The sequence below is a fragment of the Sinocyclocheilus grahami genome, unplaced genomic scaffold, assembly GCF_001515645.1.
Source record: "Sinocyclocheilus grahami isolate Dianchi unplaced genomic scaffold, SAMN03320097.WGS_v1.1 scaffold422.1, whole genome shotgun sequence".
Lineage (NCBI taxonomy): Eukaryota > Metazoa > Chordata > Actinopteri > Cypriniformes > Cyprinidae > Sinocyclocheilus > Sinocyclocheilus grahami.
Window position 1 is genome coordinate 464735 of NW_015505601.1, and position 21731 is coordinate 486465.

Sequence of the window (21731 nt, forward strand, 5' to 3'; positions counted from 1 at the left end):
TAACTAAAACAGTAACTATAACGATAGCTATATTAACGTCCACTCCAACGGTCGATAGTTTTGTTGTCTGCCGCTTTAAAGCCCCGTTCACACCAAGAACGATAACCGTTAAGGTAACTAAAACAGTAACTATAACGATAGCTATATTAACGTCCACTCCAACGGTCGATAGTTTTGTCGTCTGCCGCTTTAAAGCCACGTTCACACCAAGAACGATAACCGTTAAGGTAACTAAAACAGTAACTATAACGATAGCTATATTAACGTCCACTCCAACAGTCGATAGTTTTGTCGTCTGCCGCTTTATAGCCCCATTCACACCAAGAACGATAACGTTAACTATATTAGCGTCCACACCAACACACGATAACACTGTTTATTATAAGCACGCACTGCAGTTTTGTCATCTGCCGCTTTAAATGCTCAAGCGCTTTAAAGCAGGATGGATTCTGATTGGCTGTCAGTGTTTTAATCGTTCATCTGCTGGAAAAATCGTTCTGAACATATCGTTCCTCTGTCGTTATCGTTATAATTGTGATGTGTCTTTGTTCATATAGAATTAGAACAATTTTAAAAACTTTATAGTTATTGTTATAGTTATCATCAAGTGTGAACGGACACCCTTCTTTTTTACGGAATATAAAAAAAACTCGCACATTGGCTAGCAAAGTTTTTTCGGCTGCGAAAGAGTCTCTTGCTTTCAACTTTAATCTTATCTGATGTGTATTTTTTGTGACCGTAATAGATATTGCATCGTCTTTCATTTTTGTTACGATGGGTGGCATCAAAGATAAAGTGCAATAGCGCCACCTACTGTGTTGGAGTATATTCATCTGATATTATTGTTTAATGTGTAGTATTAACAGTATCAGTATTTAATTTTTTATATATCAGTTACCCTTATATTGTGACACCCCGAGTGGAGAACTTAATTTTTTGTCTTTACATCATATTTAATTAATATTATTTACATAGTATATAACGTTTATTAATTGTGGTGCTAGTTGGAGATCTAAATAAAGCACAACCAAACTAATTTTGTAGTTTAATCATATTTACAGTTTACTACATAAAAAGTGATCATATGATACTAGTTTACAATTTACTAAATACTGTGTAACACTACATGCGGCCTACAATTCATCGGTACACGTTTTGCAACGATAGTCGTTTCAATCAGTAGTTGTCACGTGACCTTATCACTGAAGTGCATTGCATTGTGGGATACAGTATTCTATCCAGTAGGCTCTGTTGTGTACTGGACATTTTCACTTTAATCGCTCCAGTGAAATTCTCTTTTGTGGCCTCATGGAATAGTAAAGTGTCTGTGCACTGAAGAACCTCAGCATAAGTAGTAGCCCAGATAGCACATGTACGTCTGCAAGATGTCTGTTAAAGATATCTTGATCTGGAAAGCATCTGCTGTGGACAAACATCTAACAGACGTCTTTCAGATGTCAGTTTTACATACATTCTAAATCATAAACATCTTAAAGACATCTAATAGACGTCTATTTGACATCTGATAGGAAATGTCCTATAGACGTATTGCAGATGAGCAAACACTAAAAAATACGTCTTGCAGATGTAAATGCAGACATCAAATAGATATCTCCGAGATGTATGTGTGCTATCAGGGAGGTCATCCTGTGAATTCGGACATACTACTCTGTTCGCACTGTTTGGTGCCTACTGTCTAGTAGGGACCTATGCGTATTTAAATACACCCATTCTTTGCCGAAAGGAAATTCCCAGTAAATATACTAAATACTGCATGAATTGCAGCACATTATTTACATTTTCATAAATCAGCCAGGAAATTTTTAATTTTCAGAATATTAGCAAATCAGCATTTAGAGGATTTTGAGCTGATGGTGCAACTTACTCCAAAGCATGTATATGGTGAGTCCTTTCTAAATGTGTTACAAAACCTGCCGTTTGCTAGATTAAACCACTGACACATTTTACCCCATAACATACTTAACACAAGCAGTTGTTTCATCTGCATTGACATTAGAGGCTTTTGAATCCCAGTCCAGCAAACGTGTGCGTTTCACCCTGATGTTTACCTGCTCTGCTTCCCGCTCATGGCCTCTGCTGACTCGTTGGTTTTCTTCATCCGGCCGCTGTGCTGATTCATCTGTTCTGCCAGCCGCTGCAGTCTGCCTCACTGACCAGGCGAGACAGTGAGCTGGACCGCAGTCTCAGAACAAACAGCTGCTGTCACCGCCGTTATACGACACACACCAGAAAACATCTCTGCAGGCTGATAGAAACATCTCAGGGATACAGACCTTGAGATTTAAACTCTCATATATAGACGTCTCATACTATTTATAAAACAGATAGTTCCGGTCCTTGATTCTGATTGGCTGAGCCGCGTTCGAAGCTGTTGTAAATTACTCTACAAACACACACCTTTGTTTACTTCTGTGTGTAGCTCGGCAAACATTTTGTTGGAACCACAACTGTTTCTGAGGAACTACATTGTTTGATGGAAGAATAATGTTTTTATTAATATCATTACACTTTATTTGCTGGGTTTTTTTTGTGAAACCTTACTACATATATGGAATAACCGTTTTATAAAAGCAATAAGCCTCGTGAAGCCGTGGTTTACAGTGATTTTATAACAGCTAAGGGGCGTTGTTAGGCACGATGTGGAGCGGAGTTTATTGCTTTATTCTAACTATGTAATGGAGAGACCAAGCATTTTAATATATCACCTTTGAGAGATAGATCATATAAAAATACTGTTATAACACTAATTTATTAAAATAATATTTTTAAAGATTCTTTATTATTATATATTGTTTTTTAAGGATAGAGGAAACATTTTTATTCCGTATAAACAATGTTGTTGAGTAGAAATACAAAACGCTTAAGCAAGAAATTAAACGGTAAGATAGTTAATATCAGTATTAAACATTGAAAACAAGTTTAAAATATTACATGTTTTGCATATTCGTTCACAAAAAAAAATGTATTTAAATAATAAATATTCATTTTCATTCATATAAATTTGTATAATACATATTTGAATTGATGAATCAGACTTATAAATCTGTGAATCAGGCTGAAGTGAATCAGATACGCAAACTCTGCAAATACATCTCGAATATCGAATATGTCTAACAAATTAGCAAATTATGGAAGAATAATGTTTTTATTAATATCATTACACTTTATTTGCTGGGTTTTTTTTGTGAAACCTTACTACATATATGGAATAACCGTTTTATAAAAGCAATAAGCCTCGTGAAGCCGTGGTTTACAGTGATTTTATAACAGCTAAGGGGCGTTGTTAGGCACGATGTGGAGCGGAGTTTATTGCTTTATTCTAACTATGTAATGGAGAGACCAAGCATTTTAATATATCACCTTTGAGAGATAGATCATATAAAAATACTGTTATAACACTAATTTATTAAAATAATATTTTTAAAGATTCTTTATTATTATATATTGTTTTTTAAGGATAGAGGAAACATTTTTATTCCGTATAAACAATGTTGTTGAGTAGAAATACAAAACGCTTAAGCAAGAAATTAAACGGTAAGATAGTTAATATCAGTATTAAACATTGAAAACAAGTTTAAAATATTACATGTTTTGCATATTCGTTCACAAAAAAAAATGTATTTAAATAATAAATATTCATTTTCATTCATATAAATTTGTATAATACATATTTGAATTGATGAATCAGACTTATAAATCTGTGAATCAGGCTGAAGTGAATCAGATACGCAAACTCTGCAAATACATCTCGAATATCGAATATGTCTAACAAATTAGCAAATTCAAAAACACTTTGTGAATTGCTAGTCTACTTAAAGTGATCTTCAGGAAACTTAATGGTGGGTAAAAAAAAAAACTATTTATAGTAAAATCTAAAAATAAATAAAAATATTTATTTTAATGTTGGTTTATTTTCTATTGCCAACAGGTGATTGCAAATATATTACGAATATTGAATATGTGTAATGAATTAGCAAATTCAAAAACAAATCATTAGTCTTAACGTGATCTTGAGAACTTAATGGGAGGAAAACTAATCATAGTAAAATCTCAACAAACACAATACCCTCAATGTTGATTAATTTTCTATTGCCAAAACATCTGTGCGAATATATCACAAATATTTGCAAAATCAAAACATTTGCGAATCACTATTTCAAGTCTACTTGATGTGATCTTGAGGAACATTAATGGTGCAGGGAAAAAAACGTAATATAATAAAATTGTTAAAAAAAATTGAAACAATTTTGGTTAATTTTCTGTTGCCAAAAAAAAATGAATGCAATTATATCATGAATATTGGATACGTCTACTACGATCATTGCGAATCGCTAGTCTACTTGATGTAATCATGAGGGAAAAACGATGATTATACTAAAATCTGAAGAAGAAAAAACAATACAATTTTGGTTCGTTTTCTATTGCCAAAAAAATCAGCGCAAATATTTTACTAATATTGGATAGCAGTTTAAACATGGTAATGGTAAACTATATTATGAAGTGCCTTCCAAACATGTAAGCCAGTAGATACAGGCTTTTCCTTAAACCAATAATATCACCAGTTTAGAACGAATGAAGAATTTGGTCCAAAAGGTCCAAATTCTTCACAAAGAGTTGAGTTGTTTCTGTTGCAAACGACCAGACCTGCCGTCTCCGTGAACTCTTCAACCAAACACTGAGTCGGAGGCATCCTGCAGTGACGGATACGAGCTTCTCCATGTACGGTCACATGCAGCCACGGCCGTTTGTGTTCGTTTACCGCTTATATAAACACCGAGCATCAGCGGAGCGGCTCCTTCATTGGTGGAAAGAAACCTGAAAAAAGCCTGAGGAATTTAAAGGGAGGGCAGGACGAATTCCTGGACTTATTGAGCCTGGAATGCTTTCCTTCATCCCCGAAACCCAGAAGCTGCACGCTTATCAATCAAGTGCTGCAAGTGTGAAAATCAGAAAGCCTTCTATCAAAGACATTGATGTAAAATGAGGTAAAACTGTCATTTATAGACCTGTACAGTTAATTATTTCTTCGTTCCTCCCAGGTGATTCGTACGATGTGTGTGCCATTTGTTTGGATGAGTATGAGGAGGGCGACAAGCTGCGGGTTCTTCCCTGCTCACACGGTGAGTTCCTGTCTCGTTCTGGCGCTTGATCAGCAAATGATACAACTGGGGAATTAATTTGCAGCTTGAAACATTTCACCGTTAAATCAGTGGCATGTTTCAGATTCAAAACAAGTGCTATCAACAGTGTCTGTGTTGCTTACAACCAAAGAAAATTATGTAAAAAATATCGGAAGCTACTATCAGCACACAATATATATATTTTTTTTTTTATGAACAAACGTTTAACTAAATTATTTTCTGTGATGCGAAGGAAGCATTTAACCAAGAGCATTTGTTGCAAATGTAACCACATGACTAAATAAGTAAAATTAGTCAAAAAGAATAAATACATAAAATAAAGGCATCGTAAAAACCTTCCATGTCAGTTTGTGACAAAAAAAAATATGTATTTATTTTTTTATTAAAAATACTTCATCAAAATCAACCCTGGGACACATATACATACACACACACACACACACACATATATATTAGTGCTATCAAATGATTAATTGCATCCAAAATAAGTTTTTGTTTGCATAATATGTGTGTGTTCTGTGTATATTTATTATGTATATATAAATACACAAACAAGCATGTATATATTTCAGAAGAATGTTGTTTATATATTAAATATATAGTTTAAATAAATTATATTAATATATACATGTAAATATTTTCAAAATATATACATGCATGTGTGTGTATTTATATATACAAAATAAATATACACAGTACACATATATATTATGTAAACAAAAACTTTTATTTTGGATGCGATTAATCACGATTAATCGTTTGACAGCACTAATATATATATATCAGTTCAAAGATTTATTTAATTACAATTTTTGTAAAACATGTAATGAAAAAATTAACCCGGGACATAAAAGTACATAATAATAATTAAAACAATTTGTATATTAGATGTATGTTTATATGTATAAGGCATGGTAGGGAAAGATTTTTTATAAATTTTAAGAAAAAACAACTCATGATATTAAAGTGCCGAATAATAATTGGATCAATTCATAGTTCAAAGATTTATTTAATTACAATTTTTGTAAAACATGTAATGAAAAAATTAACCCGGGACATAAAAGTACATAATAATTAAAACAATTTGTATATTAGATGTATGTTTATATGTATAAGGCATGGTAGGGAAAGATTTTTTATAAATTTTAAGAAAAAACAACTCATGATATTAAAGTGCCGAATAATAATTGGATCAATTCATATATTAAATCAAATTATCAATATTTCTTTAAAAAAAATACATTTATATATATATATGGTGATAATGTCTTTTTAATTAATTTTAGTTAGTGGAATTGAAGTGAATTACTAATACATTTAAATAATTACCATGTAATAAACCAGCTTTGTCAGGATGGGTGGCATTAATTCTCTCTGCACCAATCATCAGCGTATCACAGCAAGTGTGTCGACCCATGGCTGACCAAAACCAAGAAGACCTGCCCCGTGTGCAAGCAGAAGGTCGTGCCGGCTGATGGCGACTCTGACTCCGAGTCTGAGTTTGGTGACAGCGGCGGCGAGGAGAACGAAGTGTCGGAAAACACACCCCTGCTGCGATCTCTGGCCTCCACCAGCGCCCATTCCTTCGGCACCATGTCCGGCTCACTGTCCCGTCCCGACGCCGAGTCCTCGGACTACGAAGAGCGCAGCGACACCACCGACAGCGAGGAGGAGGCTACCGTGGAGACTGTGGTCGTACAGCTGCAGCAGGGCTGTCCCGACAACATGGAGGCCAGCGCTTGAGACGTTAGCGACGCCAACTCAAACTCTCAGTGGAGATTCCAAAACATTTCACCGTCACTTACAAGTTACCATTGAAAAATGTTTAACGTTCACCACGTGCAGCGATACTATGCAGCGAAATTTTATAAATCATGGTTTCCCCCCCAAAAGAAGTGCGAAAATGCGCGAATTTCGCCAACCTGGTGAAACGTCACCTTAGCGCCTGCTGCCAAACTCATCTCAGATGTGCATCCGATCACGACCAACTGCATGGTTTATACGACACGATAAGACTTTATTAGCGACACTGACGTCACGTTTTAGTTTGATCATTAACAGCGGAGCCGCTCCAAACACCAGTCACTCAGACGTGATCTTGGAAGTGTAGTTAGGTATAACACATTTATATAATGTAAGGAGGAAATAAATTGGGTAAGTAGGAGTTGAAGGGTTTTTTTTGCTAACACAATGTGATCTGTTACTGATGTCTGATTGCCTTTAAATGTTGCTTTACTGTAAATATACCTTTCACTCACCCTTGTTTCTAAGTAGTCTACATTCATTTCGCTTTTCTGAATAAAATACTACACCTTTTACTGTTTGTGTGTCAGTTTGTCATCCAGCGGTTTGGAAAGCAGCACATGGTTTTAAGATTTGATTACATCTTAGAAACACAATATAAACATAAGTGCACCTAGAAGAAACGTGTGCAAATATTCAAAATTTTGAAAAAAAGAACGCCATTTTTTGTGCATGAGCATGTTGTTTCCCCCCTCCGCTCCTCTAAATTTATAGTAACGTTTGTGACACTTTACAATAAGGTTCCATTTGTTAACATTAGTTAACTACATTAGTTAACATGAACTAATAATGAAAAATACCTGTAAAGCATTTATTAATCTCTGTTCACAGTAACTGCAACATTTACTATTATAATCCAAAGTTTTAGGTTAATATTATTTAATGGACCTGAGCTAACGTGAACGAACAATGAACAGTTGTATTTTTCTCAATTTATACTGTAACGTTTTACATAATATACTATAACAAATGTATTGTTCATTGTTAATGCTAGTTAATGCATGATAAACATCAAATTTTCATGTTTGGGTGAACTATCCCTTTAATGATCATTGCCTTCACATCTCAAAAATGGTTTGAAGGCTAAGAAAATGGGGTGGGGTGGGGGGGACTATGGTTACTATAGTTAATCCATGGTAACCACAAATTAACCATGGTTTCGCTACACTAACCAGGGCTGGAAATGTTTCAGCTCCAACTGGTTAGATTTTTGGGGAAATTAAAGGGATTTCTGTTTTCTTCATTCAATAGCCTACACACATAAACGTAGCGCAACATAATAATCATTTTTGAATTAATCTTTTTTAACAGTCACTTGCTTTGTTCCTGAATGAATCCACTGAATGAATGATTCAGTGACAAAGACCGTGATTGCTGCCACCTATTTAAATAATTTAATATTTCTATATTCAGAACTTATTCATCACATAAGATTATGAATTGAAATGCTTCATGCCACCTTTGAGCCTCATTAAACAGTCTGTAAGTATACCTAAATGTCGCTTTTGTGTTCTTCTGTGCCACCTCTGTAGTGCAAAGATACATTTTTTTATATTGATTGGATTGGTAACTTATGCTTCCTGACTGTGTCTTATTAACTAATTGAATGTACAGTTATAATTTAAAAAAAAAAGAAAAAAAAAAGTTTATAAATATAATAACACCGGGTGCTTTTGATCTTGATACCTAAAAACATATGGTTTAGGAGGAAACATGAAATAAAGTTTAATGTTATAGATGATAAAGGTTTATGTAATTAATTAAATCTGTAAGTAAGGAAAAGCTATCAATTATTAATGTAAACAACTATTATCAATCAATTAATAATTAAATATATTTCACGTTCTTAATTGTTTATATTTTTATAATGCCACCAGTTCACATTTACAACTCTGCGTGTTTGCAGCGTACAAACATGGGTTGATTTTCCCATTGGTCCGCTCAAAAGCAGCAGCTCTGCCAGCAGGAGGCGCTTTTGAAGCGGCAGAAATAGAACCGTTTGCCCGGTAACAGCAGAACACAAAGCAGCGGACTTTGAAACGTGCAGCGCTCGTGTTTATTCAATAGATTCATAGCCTTTTGAAATTGAATCGTCAATTCTTGTCCCCAAATTTACGACCTCTTGAAATCATAATTAAGACTTTCTTGTTCCATTTATGAATTTTTATGACCTTAAATTTGATACAACTAAATTTAAGACGCGGAAACCCTGATTAACAGATTAATAATGAAATAAAATAGAATCTGACATACTGTTTTAATGCGAAATTCAAGAAAAGTTTGACTTTTACATTTTTATAGGAGCAATTTAGCAATGAAACAACAAATTTGTCTTCCATGAACACTTTCCAATTTATGTGCAAACAGTCTATGACCATTATCTACTTTAAACTTTTTTGGGGAAAAAAGAAGAAGAAAAAAAAATCGTGAGATAAACCCTTAAACAACACACAGCAAAGAAAACTGACAAGTAACTGGATTGGAATAGGTTTATTTAATCTGTCTGTAAACAAGGTGGTGCGACCTCTTGAAATCATAATTAAGACTTTCTTGTTCCATTTATGACTTTTTATGACCTTAAATTTGATACAACTAAATTTAAGACTTGAGACTTTTTAAGGACCCGCGGAAACCCTGATTAACAGATTAATAATGAAATAAAATAGAATCTGACATACTGTTTTAATGCGAAATTCAAGAAAAGTTTGACTTTTACATTTTTATAGGAGCAATTTAGCAATGAAACAACAAATTTGTCTTCCATGAACACTTTCCAATTTATGTGCAAACAGTCTATGACCATTATCTACTTTAAACTTTTTTGGGGAAAAAAGAAGAAGAAAAAAAAATCGTGAGATAAACCCTTAAACAACACACAGCAAAGAAAACTGACAAGTAACTGGATTGGAATAGGTTTATTTAATCTGTCTGTAAACAAGGTGGTGAAATTAATTTATGGCATTTCTCAGTTTATGCATATGAAATCAGACTGCATCCAAGATGTATGAAAAAGTACAGGGAAAAAGAGAAATCAACTAAAGTCACCTGTACAAATAACCCACAAGGCCAGAGCTTCAGCTGATAGTAAATACCCCTGAACAAAGCAGCGACAGAATCATTCGGGAAGCGGTTTGATTCAATGACAACAGATTCTCTACATTATGGCACAGGATACACATTATGATTTGAGTGTCATACTTGAACATTTGGACTTGATGAAACATCAAGTTTTGACAGACAGTTGTATCGCTGACGACTCAAAGGCAATTTAATCCACAGTCATGACAGTACGGGTTCAATTCAATTCAAGTGTTGACGTGAAGTCTGCGATCAGATGCTAGTGTTTTGTTGGTTAGCGTTTATGGTAGTGCGTAAATAACCCAGGAAGTGACAAAAATTGGTCAAACTATACTCCAAACCGCTGATACCCACTGTCTGAAATGGCAGTCATCTTGCAAATTAATTAATTAATGAATAAGCTAGCAAAGTAAGTGCAATGACGGAATGTCAATAAACATTCAATTGTGGGGTTGATTTGGGGGGGTTGGAGGACAAATAACAAAACAGAGGTTTGTTAGAGCAGACGCCATATTTAATTTGACGAAAACACTAAATTGGCCATCCAGCCTAACTAGGGTTCATTTGGTAGGCTTAAAGATATGCAGTCGACCGTTCCCAGATTTGATCTAGGAATGGGAGTTTGAGTTTAGCTCAAGCCCTTGATAATCAACTAAACTCCTAAAAACTTTCGAATAAGCAGAACCGAGACATGAAGTCTTCACGCTAGCATTTGGTCTGAAACGCGTCATGGGGCCGAACACAATAAATGGACATTTATAGGAAAGAAACAGGGTTTGGGCAGCACAAAATGGAAGTAGAGTTGAAAACCAATAGACGATGAAGCAAATCTCATCTAGAAAGGTTAGCAGAATGAGCAGCTAGCATTGGGAGGTGTCTTAATATCCAGATTTCCTCAGGTATTCAGCCATGAGATACGCTTTCTTGTTGAGCAGCCCTCCATGGGTGCCTTCCTTGCCCATGACAATAACCATTGCTGGAGTACACAAGGAAAAGAAAAAAAAACAAGAACAAAAATCAACAAACTTGAGGGGAAAAAGAAAAAAAAGAAAAGACTTTGCCAACTTAAAAAGGAATGCAAGTGTTCGCCATATTTAATTTGACGAAAACACTAAATTTGCCATCCAGCCTAACTAGGGTTCATTTGGTAGGCTTAAAGATATGCATACAGTCGACCGTTCCCAGATTTGATCTAGGAATGGGAGTTTGAGTTTAGCTCAAGCCCTTGATAATCAACTAAACTCCTAAAAACTTTCGAATAAGCAGAATCGAGACATGAAGTCTTCACGCTAGCATTTGGTCTGAAACGCGTCATGGGGCCGAACACAATAAATGGACATTTATAGGAAAGAAACAGGGTTTGGGCAGCACAAAATGGAAGTAGAGTTGAAAACCAATAGACGATGAAGCAAATCTCATCTAGAAAGGTTAGCAGAATGAGCAGCTAGCATTGGGAGGTGTCTTAATATCCAGATTTCCTCAGGTATTCAGCCATGAGATACGCTTTCTTGTTGAGCAGCCCTCCATGGGTGCCTTCCTTGCCCATGACAATAACCATTGCTGGAGTACACAAGGAAAAGAAAAAAAAACAAGAACAAAAATCAACAAACTTGAGGGGAAAAAGAAAAAAAAGAAAAGACTTTGCCAACTTAAAAAGGAATGCAATTGTTGACAAGATTCATTACCCTTCTTTGCCATTAAGACGTCCAAAAACGTTACATGTGTTTCAAGGGGGAAGGGGGGTCTTCAGCTTATTTTGGGAACGTGGGTGACTTGTTTTTTTTTTTCTCCCTAAATTTCACTACTTGATCAAGAAAAAAAAAGCCTAGAACCCTGAATCTCTCAAGTATTTTGCCATTGAATATGCCTTCTTATTCAAGCCGCCGCCGTGGACCCCTTCTTTGCCCATTACAAGAACCAAGACTGAAAGAAAAAGACAGAGAGATGAAGTTAAGAGGACAGGAAAATCCCAGCACTGGGGAAAAGCCAAACCAAGATCAACGAGGCCAGATAGGACAGAATAAAAAGCAGAAAGATCCGAGATAGCATGCATGCAGAGTGAAAGACTGCAGCCTAGAGGAAATACCATCATTTAGCTACAGATACTATCACTATATAATAACTTTCACTGACGTTTTGCTTATTTTAATAAAGCTTTGTTCGAGGGACTTCAACTCAAAGACACTGTTAATTTTACTTTGTATTTTGAGTTATGACTTCGAGTTACGGCTATTATTGTGGCATCATCAATTTCAGATTTACATACTTCTAAAAATAAAAGAAAAAAAAGTCTGTTTTTAAGAACCATCCAGTTTTTTTTGTCAATCAAACAATTATAATTATAATTACAATCATATTATATATATATATATATATATATCACATCAAGAACCAAGACTGAAAGAAAAAGACAGAGAGAGATGAAGTTAAGAGGACAGAAAAATCCCAGCACTGGGGAAAAGCCAAACCAAGATCAACGAGGCCAGATGGGACAGAATAAAAAGCAGAAAGATCCGAGATAGCATGCATGCAGAGTGAAAGACTGCAGCCTAGAGGAAATACCATCATTTAGCTACAAATACTATCACTATATAATAACTTTCACTGACGTTTTGCTTATTTTAATAAAGCTTTGTTCGAGGGACTTCAACTCAAAGACACTGTTAATTTTACTTTGTATTTTGAGTTATGACTTCGAGTTACGGCTATTATTGTGGCATCGTCAATTTCAGATTTACATACTTCTAAAAATAAAATAAAAAAAAGTCTGTTTTTAAGAACCATCCAGTTTTTTTTGTCAATCAAACAATTATAATTACAATCATATTATATATATATATATATATATATATATATCACATTTGTCGCACTGCATTGTACTTTATGCAGTAATCAATTTCAGATTTACATACTTCTAAAAATAAAAGAAAAAAAAGTCTGTTTTTAAGAACCATCCAGTTTTTTTTGTCAATCAAACAATTATAATTATAATTACAATCATATTATATATATATATATATATATATCACATTTGTCGCACTGCATTGTACTTTATGCAGTATTGTACTTCAATTTTGAAATTAAATATTAAGTTATTTTAAGTTAAAATATTTAAGTTAAAGAATGTCAATGTTGCATTACAAAAGCTAAACAGATTTTTATAAAAGTAATATTATAAATAAAATATTTAATATAGTATTATATTTGTAAAGAATGCTTTAAAAAAAAAAGAAAAAAATTATAATACTTATTATAGGTCTAGTATATAGTATTATACTATTTATATATTTATAATATATAATGATTATAATATTTGTGATATAATATTAATATTACAATTAAATTTCAAATTTTTGACCAGTATAAGCTACACACTGGATCAGAGGTTATGCTAATCAAAAATATGCCTCTTAGATAATGCTTCATTAAATAATTACTGTTAATAAGTAATGATTGATGAAGGGTCGCTGAATTATTGAAAATTAATGCGCGTCCTGGGTGGTAATGCAGCACTAATTTATCATAAATGATCCAGCTTATAACATGATTACCAAAGATTTCCATGTTTTTCTCTCAATACATTACGTTTTTCATCCTATGCATGTACTACTTTCTTGCACATCTTGACCCTATGGAGATATTTAAAGTAAACTGTTTGCTATTTGTATCCTGTTGGTTTTTTCCCCTGGTTCTTTTGCTGTTGCAGGCCATAGGGCTTTTGGAAATAGCTGAAATAATTTGGCAAAGTGAACTGGAACTGTAATGCAGTTAATCACAGCTCAACACCTTATAATATCGGTCAGCCAATCAGAATGAAGCATTCAACAGCACTGTCGTATAATGAACGTTACTATAATGTTACCATTTTGGTTCAGCAAAGACCAAACAATTAGCATATTCATTTGGAGATTTGGATTTAGAGCAAATGTTGATTAAGTGTTAGAGAAATGGATTGTAGCATGTGATTCATGCAATTCAAGCAGGAAAAGCAAGTTTAGTTCCTCTCCTCAATACATGCCATGAGCTATATGAAAGAGATTGCTTCATAAAGGAGCACTTTATTTCAGGAAACAGGAAATCCTCACATTTTACAGAGCGACAGACCCCAGATGTGTGTGAGAGTAGCAGAAACATGCATATGAGAGGGAATGTACCTCGACAGGTCCCGCAAACTTCCTGAACACCTGAGCTCAAGTCTCGTGATCAACCGAGACTCTCTAAAATAACTAGCTAGTTAATGAAACTCTGCTTTTATTCACAAATATTGTGTAGAAGACCCACACTGGTAAAAGCAAGATTCTTAAAGAAATGCTTAGGGCATATTTTCCCCACCACAGTTAAAAATAAATAGGTGTTTCTGTCAAACTCCTGTGTTATATAGGAAAGATATATTGAGGAAAGGTTGACATCTGCATTATTATTCATCTATTAATACTAAAAAAAATTATAATAAAAAAAATTGAAGTTTTACTGTTAAAAGATATTTGTGAGAAATATAAGTTCTTAGACTAGTACCTTTGGCTGCTTTGCCGACAGTGATGTTGTACGTGGCTTCTCCTCCTTGACTCTTTGTCCTTATGTCCATTGTCCAATCATTGTCGACTAGGAGGCTGTCTCGGATAACTGAGCACTTCTTTGAACCTAAGGTCAGGCCATTGGTGAAAAAACTTTCTCGGTCTTTCCCTACTAGGATGTCGATTTCTGTGGCCTGGTGTTAGAAAAAATAAAAAAAGATATATATTACATGTTGTACTGTAATGTCTTGTCTAGTGTTTTACATTTTAATATGGATTAATGAACAGCCAAATGCAAATCAACAAATGCAGGCAGGCGGTTAGAGGAGTATGGGAAATTATCAGAGAGATCTATGCAGATAATTTGAGATAAACTAGATAGATACAATGTCACAGAGCTGTCATCATGCACTTTGAACATCAACGAGTCACTAAGAACACAACAAAAAACTAGATAACTTAAATATAGTAGGCTAGTCAGTTAAAACTTGCTGTTTTTGTGTGAAAAGACAAATTTCACACCTGGCCCTGACTAGATTCTAACCTATTTATGTGCTGAAATCTGCCCGACAACTCCGTTTTGATTTTGTGTAGTGTCTTCAAAGCTGCAGTCACATCGGTGAAATATTGGCAAAATTTCACAAAACAAAAACCTATTGTCATTAGTGATGCATGTAGCCGAACAAACACTTTCAAACCAAGAAGCTTTCGGTTGGTCAACAGCAAATTCACGTGACCAATTTGAACCCAATAACAACTTTGTGAGGAGAAATTTTGCGCCTATTGAAATGACTGGATTTTGCCAAGCAACTTTGTACAATTTGTACAATTAAGTGGGCAAAAAAATGTCTTTTGTCAATAGTGTAGTGACGTATGAAGTAATTTTCAAACCAAGCAGCTTTCGTGGCTAACTTGAACCCATTGCGAAATCGGTGTAGGCAGATCTTTTTAGCCTTAATACACCTTGATGTAAAATAAAATAAATAAATTACACAAAGTTTAAATAAAGTAAAAATCAGCAAACACTGTGAAACCAAATATATAAGAAACAAATGTTAAAAAAAAACTTCCAAAATCTAGATAAATGGCAAAAGTCAACAGGCTTTTCAAAATCCAAAATATTGCCAAACAGGTGCTTTTGCATTTCGTTTCTAAAACTAAATCTTCCGCCATGGTCTTGTTGGTCAGCTCGACTCTCTCTCCTCACGTGATAAATGAAATCCTACCCAGCTGCTGATCTGTGATGCGACCGTCATTGAGCAATCATGTTCAGTTTTTCAGAGTCTGTTCTCTAACTGAACTAAATGATTTTGTATTACTAGGCCTGTCACAATAATCAATATATCGACTTATCGCACAATATATGTACATGACCTCAATCATTTTTGGTGACTCAATATATCGCCCATTATATTTACTTAAAAATTAATGTCACCACGTTTTGTACATTCCACTTGCGCCTGTGTCTTTTGCAGTTTCTCGTACATAATGTGGTGCAGTTGGTGCTAGTTCAAATGTAAAAAATGCTTCTACAAATAGAAAAAACAAAAAGTTTCATCTGCAGATATGGCCTTGTTTAGGGATCTGTGCCTTTGTGCATACGGACATCTAACTGTTGAGTAGTGATTGTGTTTTTCAGCAATACAGTGCACCCTTAATTCACAGAGAAAAGAAGGTCTGGAAAAAAATCTGTAGATGAAAAAATCTCCATACAAGTTCTTTGTGAATTTTTCTACTTGTTACTTTGCACTTTGTTAGAAAATGTTTATTTACTATTTATTCAAGTTTTTTAAGGTATCTAATATTTTGATAATTTCCATGATCTAAATATTCTTAAAAATTAAAAGTTTGTTGTCATTTGGAAGTGTGCAGGCCTTCTTGCATTATTATGTGGTTACATTATGATTATATATTCAGTGGCATAAAATGATCTTTAAAATGACAATAATATCGCTTATCGCAATTATTTCTGGGGCAATATATCGCACAACAAAAAGTTGTTATCGTGACAGGCCTATTTATTACTATAAAAAAATCAAGACGACGTGGCGGGCGCCGGGCGGTGCAAGTGACGTAACCGGTGCTGCGGCTTGACACCGGTAACACCGACTATCACAACAAGCCTATGAAAAATGTGAAAATTAGCAAAGTTTTGCAGGCAAAAAAGTAGGGATGCACCGATATGAAAATTTTGGCCGATACCGATAACCGATTATTCTTTATTTTTGAAAGCCGATAACCGATATGTTGGCCGATAAATCTGTCTGTTGTCAATAGTCCAGCAGTGTTTGAAGTCATTTTTAAACAATCAGCTTTCTGTTGGTCAATGAGGCAAAAATCACATGTCCAACTTGAACGCATTGTGAAATTTGTGTGGGGAAATCTTTTGGTTTTGTGCTAAATTCCCAATCGAGCAGATTACTGTTGAAATGACTGGATTTCACCCAATAAATCTGATATATGATGATGGACTGCACCTTTATGGTAAACAAATTTGCGTTAATCAACTTGAACGGAAAATGTGAAAATTAGCAAAGTTTTGCAGGCAAAAAAGGTCTGTTGTCAATAGTCCAGCAGTGTTTGAAGTCGTTTTTAAACAATCAGCTTTCTGTTGGTCAATGAGGCAAAAATCACATGTCCAACTTGAACGCATTGCGAAATTTGTGTGGGGAAATCTTTTGGTTTTGTGCTAAATTCCCAATCGAGCAGATTACTGTTGAAATGACTGGATTTCACCCAATAAATCTGATATATGATGATGGACTGCACCTTTATGGTAAACAAATTTGCGTTAATCAACTTGAACGTGATGCGAAGTCTGCACGGCGAAACCTTTCACCTCACGCTAGCGTACACACAAGAGCAAAGCATACTTTGGGCTTAAAGCAAAATTCCCACAGATTCGGTTTAAAAATACTCAATTTTTGACTGCAAAAATTCAACAACTCCAGTAAATGTGAGCGCATTTTTAGTCAACTAGTCACTAGACGACCCAACAGCTAATCCACTCTGACTAGCAGTCTTCCAAAAACAATGAAAACATAATTTATATTCACACTGCCAAACTACATCTGACTACAAATACCAAGCAAACATGGATGTTTATTTTTAGAGTACTCCACAGTTTTGAAAGGATATTTCTGGAACATGATGAAAGCATGGCTGAGCAGAGGTAAATTGTACCAGCGTCCTTAAAAGGAACTTCTACAACACAACATATTTGGGAAATAGTCTGCCTAACCCTCAAACTGGAATGCAGCAATCACATTAAACAAAAGTTTCAAATGTGTCAAATGCTGTCACAGATCAAGTCTGATCATGCAGTTTTCTAATTCGTTTCATTGTCGCTTAGACTGCATCACAGTAGCTTTGTTTGTACTGGCCCACTACGAATCCTACTGAGCCGTTTTCCCTCAGGTCAAACCACATAAAACTAAAAGCAGATACTCTTTGGTGAGAATCAGCGAGCAGATGCTATTTCCAGTAAGGTCTGGAGGTGCTTGTATGGCGATAAGAAACTGCCTTGAACTTCATGAAGCCTTGTTGGACTCATTCCTTTCTCTAGTACTTCAGGAAACTAAGAGGAAAAACCTACTGCTTTTACAGTCAATCTAAACCTGTATGACTGACTGAGGCTGTCGAACTTTAACGCAAGAAGTCATGCAGGTTTGAAACAACATGAGGATGATGAGGTGACAGTTTGTAGGTGAACTAAACCGAAACTCCTTCCAACCAGAATTTGGTCCTTTTGATCCTCAGAAACGTTCAACTTGCTAAATTATTACTAATAAGGAAGTTAAAATGAAGTCTGACAGCAACCAGCAACTTTTCCAGTGGGAACTCATTACAGCTATGAACAGATTCATATTTCTCTAACACTGCAGTCAACATCCAATATGAGGATTTCCACACCTTTTGACCCATGAATTGCCCGTTTTTTTATGATTACTGGATAAGTATTTTTTTTATATATATATTTTTAAAGTGATTGCTCCCACCAAGAGGAATTTCTAGCCGATTCTGAATATTTCAAAACTTAGGTTAATTCACTAAAGAAATGTATGACTTTGATTAACTTCCATAGCTAAAAATAACATTTCCTAATATTTCCAGGTTTTACATAATCATAGGAACCTTGCAATATACACTAGCCTATTATATGGTGTTAAACCTAAAAACGAAAATTGTCATAATTGACTCACCTTCAAGTTGTTCCAAACTTGTACGAGTTTCTTTTTTCTGTATTCTGCACAAAAGAAGAATGTTGGTAGGTTGACGGTAGCCATTGACTTCCATAATATGGGGAAAAAATTTAATAAAAATACTTTGGAAATCAATGGCTACCATCAACTGTTTGGTTACCAACATTCTTCAAAATATATATTTTTTGTGTTCAACAGCTAAAGGAAACTCGTACCTCAACTAGCACACGTACGTCTGCCAGATGTCTGTTAAAGATCGCTTCATCTGGAAAGCATCTGCTAGACATCTTTAAGATGTCAGTGTTACATACATTCTAAATCATAAACATCTTATAGACATCTTCTAAACATCTATTTGATATCTGATATGAAACGTCCTATAGACGTATTGCAGATGAGCTAACACTCGAAAAAAATACGTCTTGCAGATGTAATGCAGAGGACAAACAGACGTCTCCGTGATGTACGTGTGCTATCAGGGACAGGTTAGAAACAACACAAGGGTGAGTACATGACAGGATTTTCATTCGCCTAAAAATTAAAATTCTGTCATTTACTCACACTCATTTGTTTCTAACCCGTATGGCTTTATTTCTTCTGTGGAACACAAGTGACGATATTTTGAGAATGTTTCAGTGGTTTTTGTCCATGCATGAAATAAAGTCTTACCGGTACAAAACAACATGAGGGTAAGTAACTGAGTGAAAAGAATTTACAATAACTATCCCTTTAACCTGTAACCAAAAATTGCAAAACATATGTTTCACATATTTTAAAAGTAACCGTACAAGCAGCATTTGAAGGCAGCACATTAAGAAGGGGAAAATAAAGGTCAGTGTGACAAATAAGGAGAAGTAACACCCATTTATGGAGCGCCATCTTGGACAACGGGAAGAGGGCAGGTACTGCGAAGATCCGGTATTCTGGAATGACTTTACGCACATTCCGCAGCTGAATGACACGCGTGTTCCCTGCCGTACACAAGTTAACTTACGCAGTCTGCTGATGTTCGAATCTGACCGTTTGCACTAACACCACCTCCCTATGACTGAAAACACATTTCTTTAACTTCGTTAAGTCCGTGCGCCGTCTCGACCTGGACTTGTAACGCTCAACACTTGAGTTTCAACGAAACAAAAAATAATTTGTTAACATTCTGGCGATTTTTCGCCAAATACAACCAGCTAACCTCGACGACACAGTGACAGACTTAGCCTACATAAATAAAAAGACGCATGAAATCGAAACGCTATCAAAAACCTTTCCAAATTATCATTATTATGTGTTTGTTTAGTCAGCTAGCAGCCAGCGTGTGTTAGCTTTCGCCAGGCCGTGTATTTCTAAAAAACCGGCTGACAGGTAGATCGAAACCCCGGCTGTGTCTCCCAACCCTTGAGGACAGCCTACAGACAGCGCTTCAGCGTCCCAGCAGCATTTTGGCGCGTTTTCAGTTTAAAATACCGCTTTATTCTACGCCGCGTCAAATAAACAAAGCCAACTGAAATACGCGTCATTTTGGCGCGTTACTTCCAAATTAACCGCGGTTTAGAGCCGCACTCCGACTCCGCACCTATGCTGACCAAACGTGCTGTCTAGGTAGGGCAGCCTACTAGTTAATAAAACACAGCCACAGTTTCAGCCCTCCACTAAAGGCAGCACAAGAGTGCAGTTAACATCGCGTATTTACCGTGATGTTTACGAATGTGCCCCCCTCCTGCGCTGCCCACACGTATTTAGAGTCCGAGTTGCACCCGACAATGGCGGAGTCCTGGCACGAGCCATCCGACATCAGGTTATCCACGTAGCTCTGCCATGAAGACATACTTGCCCTCTGGTTTCAAACGCTCACAAGCTAGCCTTAAAAAGAGGGACTGGCAGTTGCGTGCGGTCTCGGTTCGCGGTTACCCTGTATCTGGATGTCCCGCACGCCCCCTTCTCTAATGAGAGTTTGAGCAGTAGAGTCCCGGCTGAATGGAGACTCTGGGTGTAGTCCCTCAGATATCCCTCCGCGCAGGCGCGCTTAGTCTGCGGTCCGTTAGAACAAAGCCGTATGCGCGGATTAATACGAGTTCTGATTGGACGCTAATGTGCGTGAGCGTTTAGAAGCCACGTTTTGTGTGACAAAGTTAGTTCATGTGTGTAATGCAAACTAAAAACAATACATTTGGTTGGGAGTGCTATTCAAAATTTATTTATTTTTTGGTTTGTACCGAACATTTCACTTTGTTTTCGGGACCAAAAGTTCAGTAGCCTATTATATACATTAAAAGCATTTCAAAAGGTTTTGTCACATGGCAAAAAAACTAACTCCAGAGGTGACCTTTCTCTGAAGCGGCTTCCCCTTGTTTCATTTTGTAGATCCAGAACTTCTCATCTCTTTATTACCTTCTTAAGTAGGTGATTTTTTGGGGTGAGAAGATCACACAATATTTGATTAAATTTGAGTTGCAACACAGAAAGGAAATAAAGTATCTGGTCAGGTGGATATTAAAAGAGATGGACAGACTGTATAGCAGTCTCATTAAGTTTTAACATCAAATGGTTTCTGGCTGTACTTTTTTTGTAACATCAAACACTGACTAAATTTAACGAAACAAAACGTCATGAAATGTATTTATTAGTTTGACAACCATCTGAATAGTTCTTATTTGCTGCCGGTCACCACATAAATCATAGCCTCTTACGACCTCTTGTGGACGAATCACATAGCGATATTGATTAATGCTCTAAACGTGACATTGTACACAAGTTAAAGCTGCTCTGTGCCAGCTCAAAATTCAGTGTAAAATATAGATGCCGCATAAAAACCAGACTAAAGTATGCCTGCTCTGAGCCACAGCACACGTCTGCCAGATGTCTGTTAAAGATCGCTTCATCCGGAAAGCTTCTGCTGTGTACAAACATCTGATAGACGTCTTTAAGATGTCAGTGTTACGTATTCTAAATCATAAACATCTTATAGACATCTTCTA

General features: G+C 35.6%; 2 protein-coding genes across 3 annotated transcripts; one reads left to right on the top strand and one right to left on the bottom strand.

Annotated features, from left to right (window-relative positions):
- The first annotated feature begins 4572 nt into the window (after positions 1–4572).
- LOC107551373 (E3 ubiquitin-protein ligase RNF13-like) lies at positions 4573–7478 on the top strand. The gene is made up of 3 exons (XM_016232952.1): positions 4573–4958; positions 5061–5141; positions 6553–7478. Exons 1-3 carry the CDS (start codon positions 4901–4903, stop codon positions 6903–6905), a joined length of 492 nt encoding a protein of 163 aa, XP_016088438.1. The 5' UTR covers positions 4573–4900; the 3' UTR covers positions 6906–7478.
- A 3664-nt stretch (positions 7479–11142) lies between these two features.
- pfn2b (profilin 2b) lies at positions 11143–20769 on the bottom strand. Of its 2 annotated transcripts, none has more exons than XM_016232968.1 (3): positions 20447–20763; positions 14559–14751; positions 11143–11603 (listed from the first exon to the last, which is right to left on the bottom strand). In XM_016232968.1, the coding sequence occupies exons 1-3, from the start codon at positions 20579–20581 to the stop codon at positions 11506–11508; spliced, it is 426 nt and encodes a 141-aa protein (XP_016088454.1). In that variant the 5' UTR covers positions 20582–20763; the 3' UTR covers positions 11143–11505. The 2 variants fall into 2 exon arrangements, with proteins under 2 accessions (XP_016088454.1, XP_016088455.1); XM_016232969.1 differs by lacking the exon at positions 11143–11603 and adding an exon at positions 11655–11966 and having other exon boundaries at positions 20447–20769.
- Positions 20770–21731: the final 962 nt, after the last annotated feature.

What these genes read in the sequence shown, in the direction of transcription:
- LOC107551373 (XM_016232952.1), top strand. Translation starts at nt 4,901, where the DNA reads ATGCTTTCCTTCATCCCCGAAACCCAGAAGCTGCACGCTTATCAATCA. An exon ending in TTATCAATCAAGTGCTGCAA is followed by an intron (nt 4,959 to 5,060) that starts GTGTGAAAATCA and finishes CGTTCCTCCCAG; the next exon opens with GTGATTCGTACGATGTGTGT. An exon ending in GGTTCTTCCCTGCTCACACG is followed by an intron (nt 5,142 to 6,552) that starts GTGAGTTCCTGT and finishes ACCAATCATCAG; the next exon opens with CGTATCACAGCAAGTGTGTC.
- pfn2b (XM_016232968.1), bottom strand. Translation starts at nt 20,581, where the DNA reads ATGTCTTCATGGCAGAGCTACGTGGATAACCTGATGTCGGATGGCTCG. An exon ending in GCACATTCGTAAACATCACG is followed by an intron (nt 14,752 to 20,446) that starts GTAAATACGCGA and finishes TTCTAACACCAG; the next exon opens with GCCACAGAAATCGACATCCT. An exon ending in TGTCGGCAAAGCAGCCAAAG is followed by an intron (nt 11,604 to 14,558) that starts GTACTAGTCTAA and finishes TGTGTACTCCAG; the next exon opens with CAATGGTTATTGTCATGGGC.